The sequence below is a fragment of the Rhamphochromis sp. 'chilingali' genome (genome assembly GCF_963969265.1).
Source record: "Rhamphochromis sp. 'chilingali' genome assembly, chromosome: 8".
Classification (NCBI taxonomy): domain Eukaryota; kingdom Metazoa; phylum Chordata; class Actinopteri; order Cichliformes; family Cichlidae; genus Rhamphochromis; species Rhamphochromis sp. 'chilingali'.
The window spans coordinates 14,037,717-14,052,969 of record NC_137935.1 but is presented as its reverse complement, the minus strand read 5'-3'; the positions used below and the strand labels follow the sequence as shown (position 1 = coordinate 14,052,969).

General features: G+C 37.7%; 1 protein-coding gene across 4 annotated transcripts in view; it reads right to left on the bottom strand.

Moving 5' to 3' along the window:
* plch1 (phospholipase C, eta 1) overlaps positions 1-15,253 on the bottom strand; it is a 75,199-nt gene that overhangs the window by 38,707 nt on the left and 21,239 nt on the right. For all 4 annotated transcript variants that reach the window (XM_080888223.1, XM_080888225.1, XM_080888222.1 and 1 more), the window contains one exon: positions 3,960-4,106. In XM_080888223.1, coding sequence (XP_080744349.1) covers positions 3,960-4,106 — 147 coding nt within the window. The remainder of the gene's footprint in view (positions 1-3,959; positions 4,107-15,253) is intronic.

Genomic DNA, 15,253 nt, shown 5'->3' with positions numbered 1-15,253 from the left:
ACTCAAATGAAAGGCTGCTGATATGAAACTTTTGAAAAAAAGTAGCTAGTTAGTTGGTATAATAGGTATTATAGTAATAAAAACTAAAGCTTTGGTATAACATTGTTGGTAAAAAAAAAAAATATCTATATATATATATAGATATAGATATAGATATATATCTATATCTATATCTATATATATATAGATATAGATATATATATATTGAAAAGTGATAGAGTTATGCCATCTGTTTACATTTAAGACAGACATTTATCCCGTGAATGCACATTTGCTCTAAATTAAAGTGTACTATAAAATATTGATGTTTAATCTAAAGAAAAAATGAAAAAAGCAGCACCCAAACACTTTTTTAAAAAAAATCAATAAAAAATTATATGCATTTGGTTCAGTTTAAATTTATTTATATGGAGCCAGTTGTCTCAAGGCAATTTCTATTCCAAGGTAAAGACCCTAAATTATTAAAGAGAAAACCCCAACAATCACACTATTTCAAGTTAGCAAACACTTGGTGACTATAGGACAGAAGAACTCCCCTTTAACATGATAAAATCAGGTGGGGGCTGAGAAGAGAAATAAGGAGAGAATAGAGTTTTTAAAGACGAATTCTTAAATAAGGTTGAATGGGCTTGAGGGCTGGAAGAGACAGGATGGAAAATTTAAAGTTCATTATTTGCTGACAAATTGAAAAAAAATGGATTAACAAAATTAATTGTCTTTAACTTCAAGAAACAGAAGAACCTACAGAAGCATAATGACAAAAACACAAAGCCAGCAGAACATAAAACAAGGGATAACATGAAAAGAACATGAAAAGCTTTTTGAAAAATCACCATGATTAAAAAGATGCCAGTTCCTTCACACACTGCTTTTATGTGAAATACATAAAGGCAGAGAAAGAACATAAGCTGCTCCTATATGCTGCAGAATATCACAGCCTAATGAGATTTCAGTATAAACCCAGCTAACTATGAGTCTGTGCCTTTGTGAGGAAAGAGAGAGTGCCTGCAGTAAACTATGACCTTTGCTGAATCTAAAATCCACTCAATGCATCACTTCAAGTTGCTGCTTTTTTCCTTATGTCTATAAAATGTTTTGTTAATGACTCTCATCAACGCACAAAGCCCCTTACTCAGAAGAGTAAACGTTTTTGTTTTAGCATAATATTTAAATGACTAATTAAAGAATTGATGAGTTTTTCATTAAATTAATTGCCTCTCTACTCATCCTAAAATCAATTTTGTTATGATCCATTCCAAAATTATCCACCATCACACTCTTACCATGTCACTTCCTGTTACATTATCTCATCTCTGAAATCCTGCTACAGTATGACAGAAAGTAACAATATGGCCGCCTTGTTTTGATACTGCTTAGAAACACACACACACACTTTCAAAGAAATATTCATGCAGCTGTTGTGTGTTTCTCTTAATCATGTCAATGGAGAGTATCTAAGAGGCTTATCTAATGTTGACAGTCTACTCACAGACACACACAAACACACACACTGCCATGTACACATTTAAGGACAGGTCCATAGACAGATGTATGCCTCAGTGGGTTGATATAAAATAAAAAAGTGCTAACGATGCTTTGAGGGGGCCGTGAAACATATAACGATAATCCTCTCAGAGCCAGAGCAATGTGGCAAACTCAGATTATTAAACTTCAACAGACATTCCAGGAAAAAGGTTTACTGCTGCAAAAAAAAAGGAAATGGCCACAATCTGTCAAGCACTTTGAAACATGATATGTGCTAAGAATAAATAAATAAATAAAAGTATTATTAGTGCTATTATTATGTAAGTAGAAATAATCTTATGTTGATAGCTTTTTATAGCTTTAACTGTTGAGTATTGTACTAGAAACAGTACAATGTCTAATAGTGCAACATCTGCGTGATCAGACAATTAGGCATGTAAAGAGCAGAGTGGGGTTTGTAATCTCACTCTCATTTGTTTAGATCTAAACAACAAAAGCGCCTTGTTTCAACCCATAGCAGATTATTTTTTTCTGTATTAAACCAAATCACAATCTTTCCAACAAGTTACACAGGTGTAAATAACAATATATAATACCAATGCCATTATTTTAGGATTTGTTTTTTGTTTTTTCCAAATTCAGCAATTCATATTAATAATCTAATGAATGCTGCAATATTTTTTGGTCCTCTTTAGGCCATTTTAGGAGGCAGCTATGCAGCATAATGATGTCATGATATATCACAGCCAATTCAAGTTTTGGGTATGTAAACATGATGTTACTGTTGTGAAATAAAAATGACACAATGCTTTCCTAGGGTGCTAAAGATGTATAAAAACAAACAGGTCAATTTAGCCTGTTGGTATGCAGTAGCTAGGCAATATTTTGATATCATAATATCTGCATCCATAATATACATAGGAACATTGAGGGGCCTAATATGTACCTTTGTGCAAATTTTGGTCAGCTACTGATTTTTTAAGAGAACTTCACTGAGATAAAAACATTTGTGTGTTATAGTAAGATGCAGCGATCTTAGAATATTACAGTAATGTATGACACAGTACTTTAATAGTAGCACTTTATAGCACAGTCTTGTTGGAGCTAGCGGTGAGCAATATACTCTATGTATCACAAGTTTTTCCACGTACAATGGTTAAAATGGCTTTATTGTAACCACCGAACATAAATTGCACAGGCAATATAAAGCTGTCTGCATGTGATTGACTGAGTTTATTTTTTTCTCCCACACACTGCGAATGCATCATTAATCCACCCCTCCCAACCACTGCGTTCACCATGCGTATTTATATACTACCAGATAAGGAAAAATATGGCAACAGCGTCAATTTCAGACGAGCAAGGGAATGCGACTCGCTGTCGTTTGGATATAACAAGGAGGATGTTGCACAAAATGTGGTAATTTGCAAAACAAGCTGTAAAACTATTGCCGCAAAATGCAGCAGTACCACATATTTATTCCACCAGCTGAAAAGTCATATAATGTAAAATGAAGAATGTTTTAAAGTCCACATTTTCCTCATATATAGAAAATTAAGAAGGACAATCACCTCAGCAACTAAAGGGGCAGGCCAGCAATTTGAGGTGGACTTGAGCAACTAATGGGAAAAATCAGAACATGAAACAGAGAAATTATCTGATTTTTATTAATAGATATATCTCATGCTGCAACTGTAAAATGTCTGCACTCTACTTTGGTCATATGGCAAACTACAAACAGAGTTGGGGTTGATGGATGGGTCCACAAATCACTTGATTTAACACAAAATACTTCTGCTCATTTCTGATTTTTAATCAAAAATATACACTACTTTCAATCGTGAGTATTTCTCACTGTAACAAAAGAGCTTTTTTCAACAAAGAAACCTTTCCCAGAACTTCTCTGGTTGGTCAACTCCTCTCAGCATTTGTTTTCAGTCACTATTTTGCACTCTTGAGTTACAAAAGCAACCATTTGACCAATAGACTAGGTTAAAGCATAGCATGGTTGCCTGTAAAAACTACATTTAAAAAAACACCCAATTTTTTGATATGTCAGGGGATTAGTGTGCTTGACATTTAAGATCCAGTACAAATCTTTGGACCATAGTGGAAATGAGGCCCAAAAAAAAAATCTGTCTGAAGGAGTCTTTTAAGGTCCTCTGTTTTATTTGTTTTTGTGCCTGAGCCTCACAGATGTTTACTCTGAAATCGCATGCACAGACTCAAGGCAGATCACCCATATGGTCACTTAGGTTGAAGGCTTGTACAGTGCTACTTCAACTTAGACAAACTATGAAAAAAAGTTGTAATAAAGAAGATTTTCTCCATTAAATGTATCCACAATGTTTAGAAATTATACCATAATTTGATAGAAAGCCGGACAGAAGGACAGATGCAAAAATAGTTTGTGTATATTATTTTGAATCTGTGTATCGATGCAGAGGAGTGTGTGTGCATGCACGCATACTCACTCTTGGCCTTCTCACTCTTGCGTGAGGGCTTCCAGCGGATGCAGGAACGATGTTCATCCAGGTAGAAGAGCCTTACCAACCCTTTGGATCCAGCCTTCAGCTTTACCATCTGTGTCCCTGACTGCATAACACTCATGCATCGCTCCACTGCAAATAACGAAGACACACAAACACAAACAAGGTTAGCAGAGAACCGTATCAAGACAAAAAAAGGAACAGGTGTTTGGCTTTAACTGTATTTTCTCAGGAAGAAGTGTGGCAAAGTGTCACAGAGTCACACAGTTAGTAGTTGAGCCAGCAGCTGATGTGGGTCAGACACCAAAATGAACAGAGATTCTTCTGTGTAAACACACAGGGCTGCTTTTCTGTTACCCCGCTGACCTCCCCATGAGAGCAGCTCAGAGAAGGAAGAAGTAGAGCGATCTCAGAGAGAGAGACTTGTCTAATGTGTATGTCTCTGTTCTAAGTTTCACAGAGAGCCTAAAGAACTGTTTGAGGAAAAAAATCTTCACATTATGATGAAGCAGGTGGAAGCTAAGATTGGGCTGCATTAAAGGCTGCTGAATTTGTTACATACCTCTGCAGATTTCTTCACTTTTAGTGTTTCAGTGGTTTCTGGTGTCTGTCTCTGACATTTCTCCCTCTTCCCCAATCCAGCTGGATTGAATGCAATTCTCTTTGAGGGTCTCACAGTATTGAATAGATTTCTCCAATAAACTGAAATAATTCAAAAGCAGAATCTGTGTTGCTGCTATTCTGGATTATCTACAGACCTCACCGTGAACAGTATGATTTAAATCTATGATTTGTTGATGTTGTCTTTGTGGAGAAGAGTTTATGGTGACTGGATTTAGATGAATTCACTCCCCGGCTTCAAGTTTTGGTGTGTGCACCTGTGCCATCATTCCTTTTTTTTTTTTTTTTTTTAAGTACTGTGGCATTTTGAAGTCTCTGCCCATCAGCTTTAACATGAAACACACACACACACTTATCGCAAACCGATGCTTAACATTTTCACATTAAACACAGGCAGGTGAAGGTCCACTCTCTGTCAATGCACTGCATCGTATATATGTGTGTCTACACTATACTACGAACTGAAAACTCAATTTCTGGTAGTTATCTACTGGAAAAGGTTCAATTAAAGTGACTTGAAATGAACAGGAGTATGGCAAGAAGAGGGCAGGGTGTTCTGAAGAGGAGCACAGAGGGACTGAAATGATGGTAAGAATTGACTTTGTGTTTGATTGCTTGACTGTCTAGCACTGTCCAGCTTTGAGAAAGGATAAAAGACAAAGCTTCAAACTTTTTACTTTGCATGACAGCTGGTGGCAGAGATATAGACAGGGATGACAGCAGAGAGAGGGAGAGATTTCCATCCTCATTAGTGGAGTGTGTGTACGCCTCTGCGTGTATGTGTGCGTGCATGGCTGTGCATATTTCATGTTTTCACATAAGTATGCATCATTTCTGTGTTAACATGCATCAGTCCACACATACATGGATGCAACACTTAAATAAAATAGAGAGGGGAATAAAGAGGTTAAACAGAAAAAATGTTATGAAATACCTGAAAGGTTAATATTTTAGTGACAGGTATTCAAATATTTGGCCTTAAAACAAGGCTGACACACTTTTAAAAGCCTCCCCCTCTCTTGACAAGACTGCATTTCATTGTACAGAGTACAACGAACAATGACAATAAAGGCTATTCTCTATTCTAAAGCTTGTCACTGATTGTCTGGTGTGTTTTCTCTCACCTTTATCTGAAAAAAATGTGACTTCTGGTTGAAATGTAAATTGTGTTTACATAGGATGAAAAGGGGAACAGGGAACAAACAAGGAGTGTGATGGTAATTTACTTAATCAGTGACGAGCTTTAAAATCGTACACAATGATTCGATTTCTTATAAGGGCTACTTAGTGAAAAAAAGATAATAGGAGGCAGATTAAAATATGAAGAATGGAATAAAAGCAGCAAAATTTGTAACGTATATAAAACAGCTTAATCTTAAATTTTCCAAGTTTGTGCTCCCCCACTTTTAAAAGCAATGAAGTAGCCGTTTAACTGTAAACTATAAGCCATTTCAGTAGATTATGGTGATGAGTTAATGTCTGACTTTAGATGTATAATGTGGAGCCACACCACAGGCTTGAGCTGAGGAATTCGCTTCCCAACCCTTCAAGATGGGAGGCGATTAGTGCCAAGTGTAACACTTTGTATTAAGGTATAAGTATTCACGGTCAACTAGTTATTAGGATACATAGTTGTAGCATTAGGGCCATTTAGAAGTCCTTATTCAGCACTTATTGATGTCTTATTCAGCATTACTGTATTCTATAATTGCTTGGCCATTAAGAAATTTCCCCACAAGAACCCTCTGTGTCTAAAAACTGATGAATTAGTCATGAAGAGATTACTTTGGGATTGGGATCGAATTTAAGGGTATATGGACAACTGTAATAGACCTAACAAGATGTAATTCATGTACTTTCATGGGGCTGTAATTAAGAGGTTACTGATAAAGAAAAAAAAAAGCTTGTAAATACTATGTGAACATTAATTTTATAAACCAAAGTGGATCGCTGACAGTTTAAAACAAGAAATAAAACATACACTTCAGAGTTTACTTGTAAAGAGTTACTCATAAAACATTAAAAATTTAGTGGTGCCGTAAGGTAAATGCCAATTCTTCTCCTAAACACAGTATATAAATGAAAGCAAGCTCAAGTTCTCATGTCCCATTTCAATGTCTTGGATCAAAAAAGAAAATGTACTCAGAGAGAATTCATGCTAAACAAAAACTTGTCACGGTACTGGGTCGTGAGGCCCAGTGTTTGAGTTCTAATGCATATTTTTGTAGTCACATGTTGTAGTTTAACGCATCTAGTTGATTTCTAGTTTGCATTTTAGTCCTTGGTTTCTTAGTCCCTTTTTTCATCTCTCCCTGGTCCGTGCGTCTACCTGTCATGTTTCATGTCTGTGTGGCTCTTGTTGTCAAGTTCGTGCCATGTCTATGTCTCTGTGTTTCCTGTTTTATTTTGGAAGAGTCTGGTGTTCTTTGTTCATTGTAGTTAGTGTTACTCTCCCCTGTATTGTCATTATGTTTCATTCTAGTCAGCTGTGCTCGCATGCGTCTCCACTTTGCCTGATCACCTCATGTGTGTATTTAAGTCCTCAGTCTTCCTTTGATCGTCATCGCATCATCTGTTCAACTTCACCCATGTTATGCCAGGTTTCAGGACTCTGTGCTGGTCATGTCCATGTTGCATACGTGTATACATTTCATAGTTCTTTGTTGTTCCAGCACAGAGTCCTGTTTATAGTTGTCTCAGTCATATGCATCATTGTCTCCTTGTCTCAGTCTTCCCTGTCGTCTGAGTTAAGTGTCAGTTCTTAGTTTTCCCAGTTCAGCTTCTAGTTTAGTCTTGCCTCGGTGCTTTCAGTTTTTTGCCACTTTAATCAGCCAAAAGAAAGGCTCGCTTTTCGTTTCAAGTTCAGTACTGTCTCCTCGTCTGTGTCTGCACCTGGATCCTCACACTCCCACACACGGTCTGCCCTCCGCAGACCGTGACAAAACTCTCAACATATCAAAACATTTTTTCATATTACAAACACAGCAATGATATTATTTAGTAAAAAGTGCATGTTAATGGTTAAGATGTTAAGAAGAATACAGTTAAAAGCATACATGATAATAACTAGTATATTTTTTCTGCATCAGATCAATGGTGAAGGAACCTGAAGACTCAAAATCATCAGGGTTTACAAATAAAGAAAAACTGCCTAAAGACTCCATATCAAAATTTGAAAAAGGTCAAATATAGTGAAGTTGTATTATATTTGTAATAGCAAATACACAAACACACAGAAATAAATTTAAAAATGCATTTTTTGATGACATGAGTGATTATCTTTAAAGACACCAAAAGTCAAACCTCTTGTGGCTCTAAAACACATATTTAACCGTACTTGACAGAGCACACACTCAGCAGAGCGCTGAGTACAATCTGCACTCTCTCTATCCTGAGGAAAGGCTTAGCAATGGCACAAATTTGGCTTTCAATACAAGATGAGTTCTTTTAGTCACAGATGCTCACGCCAGGGACACAACCGTAAACATATGAGTCCAATAGCTGCGTATCGCTTCGGAAGGTTCACAGCACATTATGAATGCAAAGATGGTCACACAGCCTGCCATGTTATTAACACAAAAGAGAACAAAGATCAAAAGATACATACAAATATGTGCGAAGTACACAACAAGCTATTTACTCTAACCGGCAGTTTCCAGCAAATCAGAAGAAATATCAATAGTGTTGGGGTAGGACTATGTTTTAGACAACAGTAATGGACTGCAAGGGTCACCTTTTATAAATGATAAGCTTGAATTTCAGTAAAAGAATTAGTAATGTGAACATCTGATATGACAAATGGACATGACTAAGATATAAAAAGGAAAGGGCAGCGTCACCGAGTTAACAAAAATATATTTACTCTTATTAGATTATGGTAACAAGATTTTTGTTTTTATGTAAATATAAAACAAATACAGTTTTTGTTCTCTGTAAATGACCCACCTCCACTTTTGCTTACTATACACCGGATGCATTTGTTACACCATTTTCAGCTCTTGTTACATAAATGTTACCTAATGCCATACTTCTGAACTTACTAATATTTTTGCATGAACTGCTGTTTTGGTTTCTTTTCAACTGTTTTTTTTTTTAACCATAAAAACCAACCATAAATAATAGTAAGAAAAAAATGTTTCTTTTAACACATTGGATAGCTTCAAAAGCCCCTCACTTGACTTTGAAGTTATTAGCGAGTGGTTGATGGACGTTACCAGCAGTCACTTGGTGAAATCAGTCGCAAACAGCTAAATTTCCTTGTGATTTCTTTGATTCTGAGCAGATTGCTGCAGTCACTGAAAAAACTGTGTGGAAGGCACCAACTTGTTTGTAAACATTAGTCAGCTATGTGCTAAGTGACAACGAAACCGCGAAGAGCACCAAACAAACCAGTAATAGAAACGCTTGCCTTCATAGTAAAATTTTAAACTTTTACTTTGAAAGAACTTTATTTTTTGATTTGCGTCTCACTTTTATAAATTTCACTACCAGTCAGCAAGCAGTTGGGGAGTGTTTATAGAAAAGCAGGTGTCTTCCATGCAAACTACAAGTGATTGTGGCAATCATCAAACTAAAATCAGGGACGCTTTTACAGCACGCTCTTTGCAATCAATTTCATCAAATTACTGGCAGCAGCCACTCGCCAACCAGTCAAGGAATAAGCGTTTTCTCTTGGGACCACAGGTTGCCAGGGGGTTGCCAACTGGTCTTTAGGCCTGTGGGACCGAGGCCTAAATCAAACTGACCAAACTGTCTAAACTTGTTTGGGAGATTTGCTCATTAAGCTCCTCATTGACAGTGCCCTAATGAATAAATTAATTCACAATGACATTGAAATATTCTACAGTACATACAACTATTAGCTATAATACAACCAGAACCTGTGCACTGTAGTTCAGAAGAAATAGAATCTCAGGCACAAGGTTTCATTAGACCCACTAACAGTTATTTAAACACTATACGCTATTTTTCTATACCCAGCTTTAAGCCATTTTAATCATTTATCACAAAACAGGGAATACCACAAACTTTTATATCAGCTCATAATGGATGAGTACTTTATGGTGTTGCAAAAAGCCTTCAGGGCTGTAGAAAATAATGGGACACTGAAGATGCAGAGAGATTTAGAGAAAAGAATTAATCAAAAACAAGAAAATATGACATGTTGCATTATTTATCTCTCATGGCCACTTATGAAATCCACAGCTTCATTAACAATGGATTTCAATGGATGGCACTGTCACATGTGGGTTTCCTGTAATGCTAATCACATCCACAATCTTTTTCCGGGTCTTCTCTCGCTATGTCAGACTGTAAAATCCATGACTCAGACTAGACAAGCTCACAGCATCACTCTGCCAGCAGTTGGATGTGAAACATCACAAATCAGCCCCAAAGTGAATAAATGCTATTCAACAGCCCTAGAAAGTACATGCCCATGCTCCCACTATTCCCTCGGAGCATAAATATGTAAAAATGTTTTTCAGAAAGGCAGTCAGATATATTTCACAAGAAAATTCTCAAAGGGAATACAGAAGTCATTTTTTTATTTATCCATCCAGCTCAACATCAAAAACAGGCAGCTTTCCAGAAACAGAAGACTGAAATCCAGGTATCATTTCATCATCAGTTTGTGTTGAAGCGCAACCTAAAGTAAGTTCACTTCCTCCCTTATTGCATCTCCATTTTTGCTCTATTTTCTTCAATCCATCCCTGCTATTCCTTGACCTTTCTGCAGGCATTCTCCTGTCACTCTGTTTTCCATCTGCATGATAAGCACCACAAAGAGCCAAATCTCAAACTTAGGCCAAAAGCTGAAAAGCAGAATGGAAGAGAGCAGGTGGGTTAATGTGCACACAGGAGAGGGGAGTCAGCTCATAATAATAGATGAGAACTAATTTAAGTAGCTCTTTGAAGATCAGTGATGTTGAATGAAATAATCGACGGCCTGAACACCTTGACACTCATCTCTTGTCCAATTTCTCTGCTTAAACCATCTGAGGAGCAGATATGAATTTTACCATTTCAGTTCAAATTTGTAATTCTTGTCTGTTTCTTAGAGACACCTTTGCAAAACTGAATTCACTGCCTTTTTAACCCCACTTGACATTTGTATGTGAATTATCCTCTGATGGTGGTATTTGTGCTTTGCCGGCACCCTTCCAAAAAAAAGGATTTTAGACACATAGCAGCTCCATCCAAGTGTAAAAATGTGATATTTTTTTAGCTATATGAGAGTAGGGAAAATATAAAGAGCAGCCTTTTTTCTACTTTTTTAGCTTCCATTTCCATTGAATGAAATACAGTTGCTACACATGCATGTGCTGCTGTGTGAGTGTTTATGAGCGTGCACGCATGCATGTGTAAAATCTCATCATCTCTGTCGGCGCACAGCAGAGAGCAGATCAAAGCTTTGTCTCTCCACAGAGGCCAAGGAAATTCAAACATATTTTAATGGGGTAGGTGATGAAGACGCCTCTGTGATAACCTGATGAACAAAGCCTGTTCTTACTTAGATCCATATTATAAGGCCTGGAATTGCAAACACATAATACCTGGTATTTGATTATCAGCTACAACAGCTTTCATTAATCTTTTTCAATCGTAACTGTCATTTTTTTAATCTCAACACTGATGTGAGATTCTTATCAGCCGTGGCCTCATTTGACTGTCTAATCTACTCAGGCTAATATTTCAATTCTAGTATGGCCCTACATGAGATCTCTGTTAAGATTTGGTCTAAGGGTGACGACTAGAATGGACAACAGTCCACAGATTTATCATAATTTATTCATAACTACATAAATTCATATTCACCAGCATCTGCCTGATACTTCATGCACTATTCATGTGGCATAAGGCACCAACACTCAAACTATCTGAGCCAGTTTGACTACTGAAAAACAAATGCAGCATTTAGACAAGAATAAAGCTGTCCGAATGGAGACTTCTGCCCGATAGCTTTCATGACCTGCAGGTTTTGTTTTGTGTATGCAAGTTGATTCAAGATGTGAATCGGTCTCGGTTGATTGGCTGTCCAAAGGACAAAATGAATTATATTTACGCAGCATTACAATGTGAGACAAAATATGCAGAAATCAACACACAAACTAGACAAATCTTTCCTCATGAGGGCTCTTCTGCTGGTTCAAAGTTATGGTAGCTGAAAGTGAGCAATTTGATTATTCTGGGGATATTCCATTGCATAAACATGAGCTCCTGCTCTGCTCCTGTGCTATGAATAGCACCAGGATGTGATGTGTTCAATATGCAATATGTTTGTCTTCATGCGCAGTTTTAGAAAACCTGTACAGAAACACGAAGATACCAGTTTTTCACAACATATATCAATTTAAATATAAAAAAGTCAGCAAAGGATGATGAAAATCCAGTCAGCTCTATTTGTTTGCTTCAGTCTGCATTATTGACTCGATCCATACACATACCTAAATCACACAGACATCACAGACATCAACTTACCAGTCTGTGTAAGCCTGCATTTCTGTGGTACAGCCACGGTGCCACCAATGTGGTATATGTTACGCGCCAAAAGGGTCGCTACTGTTAACGCAGCAGACTTTTCAGCAGGACCGTGAATAAAGGTGGATTGTACTTTATGAGCAGACAAAGAAGTTGGACCAAAAAGTGAACAAATTTCCTCCATTTCCTCGGCAAAAAAAATCCAAATTCGCCTGTAGGAGTGTGCCTCGGCTCAGTCCCAGTATGAAACACACTCAGCTTTTACCTGTAGCTAAACCCTCTGAAAACCACTTGCGCTTTTCCTCAAATTAGGCTTGACGGACAGCGCGCACTCTCTCCAGACAGTAAGCCTCCACACTCAAAACAAGAAGCAAGCACACCAACACTCCTGCTGTTCATCTTCCTCTGTGGTGTGCTCTGATCTGTAGCGTCACCTTCATCTGACAGCCTTCTCTCTCTCTAAAAATACACATTTCCACCTTTCGGTTGGTCATCTGTTCACCACTCCCGCTCTTCCCATCCACCTCTCTCTGATGTTCGCAGGTCTTTCAGAACATGTGCAGCTGTGTGACTGTGGCTGCCAACATGCTACTCTGACGCACAGATTTGTATTGTTGTGCAGTTTATGGAGTGATTATGAAGAGCATGGGAGGAGGATAGTGCAGATTTCTGTCTCTGTATCGGCAGGGTTCATTAAGGTCAACTAGCGGGATGCAGGGATAAGAATGATGACATAACATTCATGATAATGCATTACCAAAAGTAAGATTTAATGGGCTGGCATGTGGGAGGAGTGTGTGTGGGGATGTGAGTACAACAGGAAAACTCAGAGATGGCACATCTGTCTATCTTGCACTAAATGCTCTGCTATTATACACAAGCCCCCTCCTGGGGGTAAAGTCCTCTTCTCTCATTAAAATTTATTTGATCAGGCGATGAAAGATGCCATTTGTTAAGAGTAACATAATGCTGTAAAAAAGGACTATAATGTCATTTAATTAATGTGCTCATGTGTTGTTTTTCATACCCTAAATTGGTGTTAAAATCAAACTCAATAAGCTATAGAATAGCTCGAGGATATGAATGGCTGCAGTCAGGGATAGCTTGGGTCTTTCAGGCTATACTAAAGTACAGCTTTTTTCTCTCTCTCTCTTTTTACCCTTGAGCAGAGGAGTCTTGGACTGATGCGTCTCTTTTCTAGCACTTACAGTTTGTTCAGAACAGCTGCACTTAAGACAAGAAGAGCATGCTGTGATGAAGAGAGGCCAGATGCAAAAAATGCTCAAATACAGAGATAATAGGATTCGTTATTGGTCACTGTCTCCTTGAAGATTGGACAAAAAAGCTTGAGAAAGGAATTCATACCATGCTTAATGTCACACCTCCGCATGCATGAACTATAGCTGTTTGGAGATGAAATGCTAGTTGTTAATTTATCATTAGAAACACAACTTTGGAAATGTAGTGAGGAGAGCTGCTTCAGACACTGTTCAAAAAACAGTCAGAAGATTCATTCTAGCCACAAGTTTAACAGATCAAAGCTGAATGGGATCATCTGTGCCTGCAATCATGAAGGGCTGAGGAGGAGAGGAGGTACAGCAAGGAGCTCTTTAAGTACAAGAAAGTCATGCTGTCCTTTACTGCTTGCTGACTGTCCTGTGTCTGTGTACAGCACCACTGGCACTAATGCAGTTGTGAACGTTACACTGTGGTCATTGCAGAAGGGGATCCTGTGGTTCTTTCTGCTCGTGTTTCTGCTGAGGCTGCAAAACCTCTGTTGGGAAGAACCAATGTACCAATGCTTGGACTACTTTGACAAGGAGAAGGGCTTCCAGCTGAATCCTAAGGTCCAAGAGACCATGGTGGATCTCCATGGTGACCATGTCTGCTCGCCAAGTTTTCAGAGCCAGTTGGTTGCAACAGTTAATTAATAATTCAAATTCACTTTTTGTTACATGTTAATATAATTTTAAAGTAAAGTTGTTTTTTTAAAGGCGCATTGTGTTAACTGAATATATTTACTTTTTTCCACTACAACCAAATATTTAATCTTTCTTTGACACAAGTCAGTGAAAAGAAAGAGTTTTGAAGTCCCTTTCCAAAATTGTAAAACTGCATTGTACAGAAGTTGAAATCAGATTGAAATGTAACATATAAATAAATATATATGTGAGGCGAGGAGTTTCCCTTTGATGGATCCAAATCTCAAGAAAGGTGAAAGTCCTCATGCCAGTTTTCAGTGTTTCACAGAATATTATTTCTGGAGGTATTTTTTCTTATTCCTTGTATGCAATTTTCTTTATGCTGTATGTAATATAATATTATATAGGATTTTTATTTGGAATATAACATCCACAAGAACCAGTCTGTGTTTCTAAGATTAGATAATCAGGCAGATTGGGGTTTTTTCTTCATATCACTGCAACAGAATAGATCAAAGATGATAAACCCCAAATTAAACTTCATATAATCCCATCACATCTTCTTCTTACATATATTCATGCGTTATATCATCCAGTCTCCATCCTGTTTCGCTGTTCCTCTCAGGACATTCAACAGCTTATGAAATTAAATTAGTGAGGCGCACAGCTCTGTGACAGATGACGACTTCTGGAAATCAGGCCATAGCATGGTGGGATGAATGCCCCCAGCTCATTTGTGACACTGCTGTTTCTAATGCCTTGGCAAATTCCAAATTCCATCACCTGCTCCATCAGTAAGCTTCCCAACAATGTGATTACTGGGTGAACATAATTTCTAGGATAACAAATCCTGATGTGGCGTTTAATTGATTCACTTTGTCTTGTTGCATGTTTCTGTTCATAGTGATGGTGGCCTGGAGCCATTCCGAGTATGTATGAGGTGGAAAGCAGGTAAATAGCCTGAATCTGTTTGTCAGTCAATGCTAAAACAGAGAGGCAGACCCTCACATTCCTAGCTGTGGGACAGCTGGAGTATAATCCACCTGATGTGTGATTGAAAAGACACACAGGGGAAACCTGTATGAATGCAGAGACAACATGCGGACCACATGCAGGAAACGCTAATTAAAGAACTGCAAAGCTGCACAGCCATGACACATTTTCTGATGTTCCTGTTTTAAATCAAAACAGTCATTTGCTAATATATGCAAGTAAATATTCGAGCTTTGCCATTTCTATTCCTGCATACACAGAATT